The sequence below is a fragment of the Opisthorchis viverrini genome (genome assembly GCF_000715545.1).
Source record: "Opisthorchis viverrini unplaced genomic scaffold opera_v5_81, whole genome shotgun sequence".
Taxonomy (NCBI): Eukaryota; Metazoa; Platyhelminthes; class Trematoda; order Opisthorchiida; family Opisthorchiidae; genus Opisthorchis; species Opisthorchis viverrini.
Genome location: NW_008751736.1, coordinates 572108 through 584945, shown reverse-complemented (window position 1 = coordinate 584945; position 12838 = coordinate 572108). Strand labels below are relative to the sequence as shown.

At 43.9% G+C, this 12838-nt stretch overlaps 1 protein-coding gene across 1 annotated transcript; it reads left to right on the top strand.

Moving 5' to 3' along the window:
- Window positions 1-8936: 8936 nt before the first annotated feature.
- T265_04699 (hypothetical protein) lies at window positions 8937-11226 on the top strand (the record flags this gene model as incomplete). Its single annotated transcript, XM_009169503.1, has 3 exons — window positions 8937-9241; window positions 9879-10045; window positions 10967-11226. 3 exons carry the CDS (start codon window positions 8937-8939, stop codon window positions 11224-11226), a joined length of 732 nt encoding a protein of 243 aa, XP_009167767.1.
- Window positions 11227-12838: the final 1612 nt, after the last annotated feature.

Genomic DNA, 12838 nt, shown 5'->3' with positions numbered 1-12838 from the left:
TTCGTCCACCGTGTCTTTAGGCCCTGGAGTTCTATTCATCTAGGGGTTTGTGAACACAATCCGGGAGTGTATGATGAGCTTTTTAAAAGCTTCCCTAAAAAAAGCGGTATCTGGCAATGATGCCAACTCTCTCCATCCTAGTTCATATTCGTCATTGATAAAATCGTTGCTACCGGTGTGTGAGAAACCTGACCTTTCAGGAAAGATGATTCAAAGTGTTTTCTAGTTTTTTTTACCACCGATGTCTCAGACGCGTTGCTGGTTTTGGGTAACCTTAACGGATTAGTAACGAGGTGAGTAGAAAACGGATAGTTGATTGTGCAGAAGGTACTTCAAACACAAGGAAATTCCGCGCTGTCAACTACATTTTGTGGGGTTGTACTACGACTAACGAAACACCGTCTACCGGGTTGCATATCTTTGTTTGTGTCGGGGTTGGAACTCCGGACATCTGTCATGCGAGGCGCCTGTGTTACCACGATTACCTCAGTGCACGCTGGACTCATGCTAACTTTCAAGTTTGAATAGGCGAACGTGTTCATGCTTGAGCAATGCAACTAGTTTCCCCACTACTCCAACAACGGTCCAGTAACTCACCTGGTTGTGTCAACTGACTGACCGAGTTAGGTAGTCTCACGTGAGCTTCAACTATATGCACATCAGATGAGCTATTCCTGGCGCTCAGTATTCGCACAATGGAATTGAATTTTCGAAAGCTACGACGTGTCCATGATGGACTGAAACAAACAGTCCAGTATATCAGTACAAACTTTTGAACCCCATCTAGGCATCCCGGGGTCCCAGTGATGCTAGGAAGTATCCCAACAGAATTTTTCCTCGAGAGTTGCGAAGATATGAACGTATATTTGGTTCGTTCACATACACAACAAAAAGCGTAAAATTTTTTCCCACTCGCAAAGGTTTTGTAGCTAGGAGCCTTCTGCCCCCAAGGAGCCCCGATTCTAAAAATTCCGCAGCTAACTTGCGCTGAACAATCATGTGGCTCGATTCAGTTAGGCGAACAGTGATCTACATTTTTTCGCTTGATATCCAAGTGGCATAACTGTAAAGCCAAGAGCAATTGGTCTAAATCGAAGCTTACCTTGGACATGAATCAAGGTCCATGATTTACTTTCTGGCTTGATGATAATGCAATAGACCTTTAGCAAAAAGGCCACACAAGGTGAGCATCTTGATGACAGATCGATTCTCTGTGCATTTCGTACAAAGATGTGAGGTTACACGTTTATCCGATAACTTAGATATCCTCTCAGAGATATTTGAGTACTTTGTGCATACCAGTAACCAATTCCAAATTTTCACGGTACACTACTCTTCCTATCTATAGGCGAAAGCAATGATGCCAACTCTCTCCATCCTAGTTCATATTCGTCATTGATAAAATCGTTGCTACCGGTGTGTGAGAAACCTGACCTTTCAGGAAAGATGATTCAAAGTGTTTTCTAGTTTTTTTTACCACCGATGTCTCAGACGCGTTGCTGGTTTTGGGTAACCTTAACGGATTAGTAACGAGGTGAGTAGAAAACGGATAGTTGATTGTGCAGAAGGTACTTCAAACACAAGGAAATTCCGCGCTGTCAACTACATTTTGTGGGGTTGTACTACGACTAACGAAACACCGTCTACCGGGTTGCATATCTTTGTTTGTGTCGGGGTTGGAACTCCGGACATCTGTCATGCGAGGCGCCTGTGTTACCACGATTACCTCAGTGCACGCTGGACTCATGCTAACTTTCAAGTTTGAATAGGCGAACGTGTTCATGCTTGAGCAATGCAACTAGTTTCCCCACTACTCCAACAACGGTCCAGTAACTCACCTGGTTGTGTCAACTGACTGACCGAGTTAGGTAGTCTCACGTGAGCTTCAACTATATGCACATCAGATGAGCTATTCCTGGCGCTCAGTATTCGCACAATGGAATTGAATTTTCGAAAGCTACGACGTGTCCATGATGGACTGAAACAAACAGTCCAGTATATCAGTACAAACTTTTGAACCCCATCTAGGCATCCCGGGGTCCCAGTGATGCTAGGAAGTATCCCAACAGAATTTTTCCTCGAGAGTTGCGAAGATATGAACGTATATTTGGTTCGTTCACATACACAACAAAAAGCGTAAAATTTTTTCCCACTCGCAAAGGTTTTGTAGCTAGGAGCCTTCTGCCCCCAAGGAGCCCCGATTCTAAAAATTCCGCAGCTAACTTGCGCTGAACAATCATGTGGCTCGATTCAGTTAGGCGAACAGTGATCTACATTTTTTCGCTTGATATCCAAGTGGCATAACTGTAAAGCCAAGAGCAATTGGTCTAAATCGAAGCTTACCTTGGACATGAATCAAGGTCCATGATTTACTTTCTGGCTTGATGATAATGCAATAGACCTTTAGCAAAAAGGCCACACAAGGTGAGCATCTTGATGACAGATCGATTCTCTGTGCATTTCGTACAAAGATGTGAGGTTACACGTTTATCCGATAACTTAGATATCCTCTCAGAGATATTTGAGTACTTTGTGCATACCAGTAACCAATTCCAAATTTTCACGGTACACTACTCTTCCTATCTATAGGCGAAAATTGAAGAACCGTTTGTACATTCCATGTACGGTAGAAATCGAATCGTGATAATCACAATCCTATGGGTTTTAACGACGTTTGCACTGGCGTACTTCCTTCGACTGGTTCTGCCGGACATGTCAACTTTTCCACCTGAAGCACCGATCTATGAACATCCACCGATCATGGTACCCGAGTATCCGAATGTACCGTTGACCACGACAAAAAATGCCAGAAAATCAATTACACGACAATTCACAATGGGAACAAGTGGAAACACTTTGTTGGGAATTTTCTCTCCCCATGAGTCTGAAATCGGGGACTACACTTGTGGTGCACTTCCAATGACGGTGCGTGATCTGCCCCATGATTCATTGCATTCCCTACATCCGCTTGTTCCGCCTCCCCGCAGTGGTGAGCATTCGAAGGGTATGGGTAAGTTCCATCAACCGTCTCTTTGGCTGCATCTCCAATCTTGTCAGAGTGATGTGATCCAGGTTAAAAGTTGTCATCCTGTCCATCTAATCACAGTGCGTAAAAATCTGTCGGGCAAACTCAGCTGTCCGTCTGTAGTTGGGTGCTAGCTGTTGATTAGTTATTATCAGACAATTTTGTGGTCGTTGGCTTGTTCGCTGAGCTGGGCAATTCGACACGTTTCATCACCAATCGAGGTGACATCATCAGTGCGTTATTGGGGAGCGTAGTAGTGCGTACCGGTGGGTTGGTAGTTGTGTGTTGGGTAGTGTTGTGCATGTGTTATTATACGTGCTGCTAGCAGGGGGTGCCAAGCTCAATGGTCACGAGGGCATCGGCGAATGGGGACACAGGACAACGGAGCAACCAATGAAATCGCCCGACCGAACAACTAATCGCGATCAAAAGTCATCCCCTCGATTGGTGATGAAACGTTTGTAATCAAAGTGCTCAGCTCAGCGAACAAGCCAACGACCGCCATCTACTCAACCTGAGCTACTGACATTTTCCCCCATAGAAAGACACTTTTGTAGTCGTCACATGCTTTCAACTGTTGTAACAATAGTTTTAGCTAAATTCGTGATTGAGAACCGGTGAAACTGGATTAAATGTCCCGTTTGTAGAGCTTTAAATGAAATGTTTGCTGCTCGGTTGCCTGGTTCAATTGCACAAGTGTACGTTCTATGGAATTCGAAGCTTGCCAGCTTAGAAACAAAACAACTGTCCTAAACCATTTTGGTTTGGTGTGAATATCCCAGACACATTTCTCTGGTTCATAATAGTCCCCAACTGAATGTACTTGACACAGTTCATCGTATACTGGTGAAGTTGATACGATATTCGGGAATTAGTTATAAGGTTGCTGAGAACTCTTCGAAGACCCATGACCGGTTCTGCCCCTCTTAGGGGACTCATCAGATAGGCACAGTTGTTCTCCCATACACCATTGCTACTAATCAGGTGTGATTAAAAGCCAGGGTTCGAATGCGTTGTTTAATGTGGTTTTGACATATTTACCACGTTTTCTAAGAAAGCGAATTGCAAACCGTAATGTCAGCTGGGTTTGCTGTTTCTAGTGACCTACGCACCTACTAATTGCTAGTGACTTGTTTGACAAAATTTATAACGGCAAGTAGGCTCGTCTAAAAGCCATTGTACAATATTTCATCAGTATATCTGGGATCTGGCTCCCAGAATCCAACGTGTCATAAAACCAGCGTTTTAGAACAAGTACTAACGTAGAAAGGAAACTCCTCACAAGGTTGCTGAAAACTCTTAACAACCGACATTTTCCCCCATAGAAAGACACTTTTGTAGTCGTCACATGCTTTCAACTGTTGTAACAATAGTTTTAGCTAAATTCGTGATTGAGAACCGGTGAAACTGGATTAAATGTCCCGTTTGTAGAGCTTTAAATGAAATGTTTGCTGCTCGGTTGCCTGGTTCAATTGCACAAGTGTACGTTCTATGGAATTCGAAGCTTGCCAGCTTAGAAACAAAACAACTGTCCTAAACCATTTTGGTTTGGTGTGAATATCCCAGACACATTTCTCTGGTTCATAATAGTCCCCAACTGAATGTACTTGACACAGTTCATCGTATACTGGTGAAGTTGATACGATATTCGGGAATTAGTTATAAGGTTGCTGAGAACTCTTCGAAGACCCATGACCGGTTCTGCCCCTCTTAGGGGACTCATCAGATAGGCACAGTTGTTCTCCCATACACCATTGCTACTAATCAGGTGTGATTAAAAGCCAGGGTTCGAATGCGTTGTTTAATGTGGTTTTGACATATTTACCACGTTTTCTAAGAAAGCGAATTGCAAACCGTAATGTCAGCTGGGTTTGCTGTTTCTAGTGACCTACGCACCTACTAATTGCTAGTGACTTGTTTGACAAAATTTATAACGGCAAGTAGGCTCGTCTAAAAGCCATTGTACAATATTTCATCAATATATCTGGGATCTGGCTCCCAGAATCCAAAGTGTCATAAAACCAGCGTTTTAGAACAAGTTCTAACGTAGAAAGGAAACTACTCACAAGGTTGCTGAAAATCCATCAACAGCCCACGACCGGTTTCGCCCTTCATGGGACTCATCAGGTAGGCGCAGTCACCGAGTTTCCGTCAGCCTTATATTTTACTTGAACCCGAATTGGACTGCTTTCGAAAAATACACTCATTTGCAAATCAATTTGGTTTTAACGTAATTGACAAACAGCGAAGCCTACTACTTGTGGTAACCACTAAAATGGAAGATGATCACGGTTAACTGTGAAGTTGTATGGAAGCCTCGAGATAGCTCAGTGATTAGGGCGTGGACTTGCTAATTGGAACATCCGCGGTTCGAAACCGACTTGTGAGTCTCGGCTACTCCTGTCTAGACTTGGCAACTTGGCAATGTCTCAGTCCTCGTGCTTTCTTCCGGTGGCATACCGGGAAGGGTGTTACAGCTCAGCAACAGGACTTGGCAATCATCCAGCTAGTTGCGAAGTGTATGGCCAAACAACTACACTATAGGCTCGACACGAATGTGTGTACAGCTCAGAAAAATGGAGTGGAATTCTGTAAAGCCTCCACAGATTGCGTGTATACAGAAAAACGCCCGTGAAGAATGAGCATGCACTGGTTGAGGGACTGGATGGGTGGCTATGTATGGCAGAAGAGTATTGGCCATTGGTGTTTTCGGAAAGAAGGAGACAAGTTTTCGAGAACTACACTCATTTGCAAATCAATTTGGTTTTCAAGAGAAACTCAGGTGAATCTCTCGTTTGTGATATGAGAGATTCAGTTGAGTCTCTCATGAAAACCAAATTGATTTGCAAATGAGTGTATTTCTCGAAACCAGTCCAATTTAGGTTCAAGTAGAACATAAGGTTGACGGAAACTCGGGGACTGCGCCTACCTGATGAGCCGGCCCCAAGTAGGGCGAAACCGGTCGTTTGCTGTCGAAGAGCTTTCAGTAACCTTATGAGTAGTTTCCCTTATGAAGGAGACAGGTTGTTTTGTACGATTGTAGGTGAAGGTAGGGGAACTAGTCAACGGAGGATTATTTCAGGGGGGATTCTTAAACGCGGGCATTAGTGACAGGGTTAAGGCAACACCATCAATAGCTGCCTAATCCCCAAGGTTGTAGAGGTATGCGGACACGAGGTTGCATGATTAGGGTATGAAATATCCTGAATGAGTGATCGTATGTCTGTTTGTTGTGCTAACAGACACGCACACTGGATGGCGAAAATGACTAGTGGGTGATCTGTCTCTTGCACGTTTAGTTGAGTAAGAATTATGGGAACAGGCATTTCCGGTTGGAAAATCACAACTGACTGTGAAGATTGCAGACTTGAAGAATCCATCCTAACTGCTCTTTTCAGAGGGGAGAACGGTTAGAAGGGAAAAGAAAGGGCATAGACCGAGTACAGAGGCAGGAGATGAGATAGTGGAAGCTGTGTCAGTCATGTTGGTCGAATCCCCCCCGTGAACTGACTGAGAAAGGAGGGTTACCACTTTTCCCCCAAGGACTGCGACAATCGGATTTCGATCTCTTAAGGTCAGTACAGGAGGCGTCTGGCCCACTTAGACAGGAAATAATCTGCTTTCTAGAAAATGCCGAACTTTTCTGAGGGTCAGATAGATTGCCAAGGGCTTCTGACGGAGAGCAGTGTGATACGTTTGTAACGATTTGACTTTCGAAACAAACGGGCCAGTGGCTGATGATTACCCAGTCGGTTTGGTAGACAATCGCACAAAAGGCTGTCCGAGTTTCGAACGAAGACAAAATAGAAACTCCATCCGACAAGGTTTTTTTTGACAGTGATAAATACATCGATAGAGGGTACATGGAACTTAAAAGCCAGTGAATCGGCCATTCTGAAGAAAGACCAGTCAATTCGTGATACTCCCCACGATTCTGTATGAACTCTTGAGTTACCGTCAGTGTGATCAGGCCGAAAATAAAATTAGAAGCACAGACCATTCAGCATGAATAAGTCGAAAATTGGTCGAAAATATAAAAGGTGTCCTGTTGCATTCTGACAAGAGTTAAAGTCCAAACCTCGCAGAACTCGACCGTTTTAAACGCTGAAATATCTTGAGGTTATTCTGTAAACCTAAAGCCACATGAACAAGCTCATACAGTTGAAAATTCGCAGTTACTGTGGTTTTACGAACATCATAGGAGGCGTAGGTTAAGTTGTAATCACGCGTTCAATCAGAAATTGGGGAACTGTGACCTGAGTGAGGATGCGACGGTGGTGTCCAGACGCCTTCACTTGCAGCTTCCAAAAGCTGCTGGACGGCCGCAAGATGCGAAAGCAGAGAATATGGTTGAACTAAACCTACGTAGCCTTGGTAGGTGTCGCGGCGTGGAGGAGTGGTTACTAGATGTGTAGCTGAGTAGTAAACAACGCCATGCTTGTATCCTTAGGAAGCCAGTTCTGGGTTGATAAGTTATAGAGGGAGACTTAGCTTCAGTTCCTAAGGCCGGATTGGATCTTTTCTGGCTCACCGGCCAAACCTGAATCACGGATTACTGCCTCACTTTTCTCTGTGTGAGGTTGACAATGGGGATAGGAAGTTCGCGACCACAAGCTCTAAATCCTAAAGCATTGGCTTCTTGAAACGTGAGCGGAGGTGAAATTTCCTGGATGTGGTAGTACAACACAGACTTCGTATTGGTCCGAGACGAACGAGAAGCCTATGGAAGTGTGGGGTAATTTGAAGAAGCCACAGTTGCCTTTTTATCATTCCATGACCACTGCCTTTCGCGAGCAACACTTAGCAGATTCCCTGAGGAATGTATGCACTTGCGCAACTCATCAGCAGGATATACTTTAGTTCGAGATATCGGTGGAATGACTTGACTCGTTTTTAGGATAAGAACACGTACCGATATCTGCTGCTGTAACTGTGCGACGTAACAGATTTTGTGTTGCCGCGGAATCGACTGACGCCAGTTAATCGACGAAGCAGGACATGCCTCGGTCTCTGTCAGGGAATGTATTTGTCGTAAGAGTTGGAAAGGGGTGCAATCACTTACTTCAGCGCTATGAAAGAGAAGCTTCTGTAGATGTCCTGAAGAAAAGAACGTCCTCTTTCCACAGTTGCACATGGCTTTTCTGGGAGTCCACCCTCCACAAGTGCAAAGACTTCAGCGACCAACTATACAGAGAACTAAGTGACAAGGTGCGTGAGTGTGGTTATCTGAGGAGCATTGCGTCTCTGTGTATAGAATCAATTTTGAGCTGATCCAACCAGGTAGTGAAAGAGGCTATTGTGGAGAGTTTATAATGAGTATAGATTTTTCGCTTTCGAGTTGAGCTTTGCCTAAGATGTATTAAAAGCTTGTGCTAGAATAAGCCGCTGGCTACACCAGCTAAGTTGTGCCTCTGATGTATGAATCCGTTTGCAACATGACTCTCCTAAAAGGTATTGAGAGTGTGTTTGAGGTCTCATGGATCGTGTGTGCTCACAGTGTGAGCTCTACAGATCGTGGAAACAGTGGGTTTCGCCACCAGGCTGAAACGGACTCTAGGAAAACGTAGTATTTACGAGAAATACACTCATGTGCACATCAATTTCGTTCTCACGGGAGACTCAACTGAATCTCTCGTTTATGATATTCCGCAAATGAATGTGCTGCACACAGGCCGCCTCATGATTCAATCGGCACGATATTTTAGATATCGAAGTATATTTTCATAAAGGAAACTACTCACAATTGTTGCTGAAAACTCTTCGACAGCCCACGACTGGTTTCGCCCTTCCTGGGGTGCATAAGGTAGGCGCAGTTCCCGAGTTTCCCTCAACCTTATGATCTACTTGAACCTAAATTGCACTGTTTTCGAGAAATACACTCATTTGCAAATCAATTTGGTTTTCACGGGAGATGCAATTGAATCTCTCGTTTATGATGTTCTTCAATTCTAGAATTCTCGAATTTCGAAGCTTACTTTCCAAATCACGGCAAACGCCTGATAGTATGGAACAAGTTTCAGACTTAGTGATGGAAAGTGTTTTGTGGGTCTTTTGTTTTCCAGGAGAGAAAGGAATCGGTGTGCTCGTTGATCCAAAACTCCTTCCACCGCGTGAACGGAAAAAGTACGAAGAAGGTTGGTTTAGACACGCATTCAATCAGTTCATAAGTGACCGCATCAGCGTCCGACGATATCTGACTGACGTACGCGAAGGGCTGTGAGTCCCCTTTGTATGCTTCTGTCGCACTGGTCCGATTAATTTTATCCTGTGTATCTGTTCCAGGATGTATGGTCCCATAAACGTACTCCCATATCGCACGGGTCCTGCGATCTTAACTAATCTATGCACAAAAGTACTAAAAGTATTGGTGTTCACGTAAGTGGAGCAATAATGGAACAGTCGGTAAACTCCGGAGGATTTTCGTCCAGGAAAATCAATAACATTCATTCATTCATTCATTCATTCCTTCATTCATTCATTCATTCATTCATTCATTCATTCAGAGAAAAACTTTAGGGCTGCGCCCGACAATGTTTCGGTGGTAAACTAATAGTAATCATGGGTACAGAAAAATATGCCTCAAGTTCTACCTCCATTATCATCATTACAGCTTGAGGAAACTAAAAAACACTGGATGGGATGGTATTCCGTACCTGCCTTATAGAAATGCAGGCTTTCGTGCACAATAAGAAACGCCAAATTCGGTTTCTGTTGAATCCTGATGGCTGACCAGAAAACAAGTCCGAAGAACATCAGCCTAATAAAAAATGGACGTAAATTTCAGCTACGGCGGGGCTACTAATTTCCAGTGTTTCATATTACCTACAAGCCACTGGTTTACTCCCTTTCACAGATGTCGAACACAGAAATTCCCAGCCAATCAGCCCGCAACAGCCGTGGTCATTTGCTTCCACAACGAATGTTGGTCCACCTTGTTACGTTCGGTACATTCTGTACTGGATACTGTACCTGAAAACTTGCTGAAGGAGATTGTATTGGTCGACGATTTTTCTACCTACGGTAAGTTTGAGGCAGAGCTAGCTTTTTGTCGACTAGCTGTCAGAACGTCTACCTTGGGCAATTACGGTACGTCGAACGAGATCAAGCGTCGGCTGTGTAGTAACCTCATTTACGGTTTGTGAATAGGTTGTAGTCCGTTTTTCAGTGTTTTAAAGAGATCTTCATATGAATGCAGTATGTCCAGGCCAGGGATTTTAGTCTCCGTAAATACTACTACTAATTATAGTAGTAGAACAGCTGTAACACCCTTCCGGTGTCTCGCTGCCGTGCTACCCATAAGATGCATGAGGGAGAGGGCACTGCCAGCTTGCCCAAACATAGACACGGGTAGTCGGGATGATAAGTTTGTGTTTGAACGGCAGTTCGGCACCTCAGCTACCGAGCCATCTCGCACCGACTGACCGCTAACGAACATGTATTTTGAGACGGCCAGCGCGCTTTGTTTCCATGCGCACCACTACTTTAATGTACATCTCCTGCTTTGCAAAACGTTATTAAGTATGCGCATCTTTACTGATTTTCACCCTTTTTTCAGTTTAGGACGCCAAAAATGTTCACTGGTTCACTGGATTTGCTACCCTTATTGGGTTCCTACTCACAGAAATAGCGGAGAGAGATCATGAATGATATTGAGGGCTCTTGTCTGATCATTCCGATCGCTTTCTCCTTGTGGCCTTTGATACTATGAGCGCCACGTAAAGATGAGTTTCGAGGGTTATTAAAATGGAACCTCAGTTTGTTTGAAGTGTAGCCCGTAGTTAGAGCTGTCAGTACCCGCTGACTGAGTAACTGGTTCACCGTGATGATATTCATTTAACGCAAAACAAAAACAACACCTCGTTGAATCTGGAATGCGAGGCCACAAAAAACATTGTGTACTGAATAATATTATATATTATATATATATGTTTCTTTGTCTAGAGTATTTAAAAAGCCCGCTGGATCGATATATGAAGCAACTGAAGAAGGTAAAAGTGATTCACACGGACAAACGGGAAGGCTTGATTCGAGCAAGGATGATTGGAATGAATGCATCGACCGCGGAAATCCTAACTTTTCTGGATTCCCATATTGAGTGTAACAAAGGTGAGTTCTTTAAAAGTTCTTCAAAATTTGCGTTTTTAGCCAATTCATTTGGTACTATGCTATTGTCTGAGGTGCTTAAGCGGGAAACTCAATAGGTGATGAGTCATAACCCATTGTCTTGCATCTTTTGTAAACTTGTTCTTCACGGCGGCGAGTTGCGTAGTCCTCATGTAATGTTCTCCCAGTGTCTTGATTCAATTGTTGGAAGCCTACCGACAAAATCCATTGTCTATTCAGATCAAAGCTTTTACGATCAGTCTCTGGGATGGGGTTAAAACTGGGGAGATCTCTCATTTAGAAAGATGCGTTTCTGATGAGAGAAGGTTCGTCAACATCCTTCGACGTAGTAGACAGGTTCCAGTTCTCTGAATCACACTCTAACGAGTCCGCCTGTCCACTCAAATTACTTGGTAAGTAATGGGGAAGTAAACTATTTTGCAAGAGCGAAAAACGAGCACCATTTCGGCCAGGAAATCGCGACTACCCGAACAAAAGTGTACACTGAGAGCGTCATGTATTCTGAATTTGTCCGTTCCTCGGTTTTGCTTGTCTGACTTACAGGGACAAAACGCAAAAGTGCTCTTGCCGAAGGGCGCACAACTTCAGGATCGTCCTTCATCGTGCCCACTCTTTAAAGGCACACTCTTCAAGCCGTATCAACCAATGCGATGGAAAATGTATTCCGTAGTTGTATCGAATTTCAAGAAATAACTGTCGAGTTGCCACCATGAACAAGGAACAAGAGAATATAAAGTGGTCACTAATCCGTTTCCTGAGTGAATTTGACGATGTTAAATATGTCGAAAGATTCAGGGGACAAGCAAACGAAAAGTACTAGTCGACTTTACCGAAAGCTTTTTCTCGGTTGCTTTTGGTTCCTCTCGAGGAATGCATGATATCTATTTGATCTCTACGCAATTTGCCTTGTTGGTAGACTCGTTCAGTAGAAAATGCTTCAGAATGTTTTCGAAAAAGTTTGGTGACAATAGGTAAATTAAATTTTGGACAACGTTTCGCTTTTGTCACAAAAGCTTCGTCAGGCCAAATGGCTAGGTTCCGAGGTTGGTCGAGATTTAAGGCGAAAGGAGAACCAATCAGCTAAGTCGAGCCAAATCTCTGTTGGGTGTCGGCCGAGGGATTTTTGTGTTGACACGTGACTGTGTGGTTGTCAATCCGTGTAGAATAACTAGCAAAAACTGGGGGGTGAGGTCGGAAATCCCAACCCGACCAAAGGTCACAGCATCCTTCTTACACAACTGTCCACACAGACGGACAGAAGATTCAAACGACGTTCAAGAGGGATCATCAAATGAACCGAACCAGAAGAACTAGACCCTAGACTGGACCCAAACACATGTAGGTTACCCTATCGACCAAACACTTGTTCAACCACCTTAACACACACACAAAACCCTCGGCCGACAACCAACAGAGGTTTAGCTTGACTTAACTGATTGGTTCTCCTTCCGCCTTAAATCTCGGCCAACCTCGGAACTTAGTCACCTGGCCTGACGAAGCTTTTGTGACAAAAGCGAAACGTTGTCCGATTGTTACCAGACTTTTTCGAAGACGATGACTATTCAATCGGTTCCAAGTAGTTTTCACCTGCTTCAGAGTGGTTGTAATTACAGTGCCCCTAATCTTGGAGAAAAAAAAACGTCGCACTTTTAAACAATCCTAACTTGTCATAAAGTAAACTACTCACAA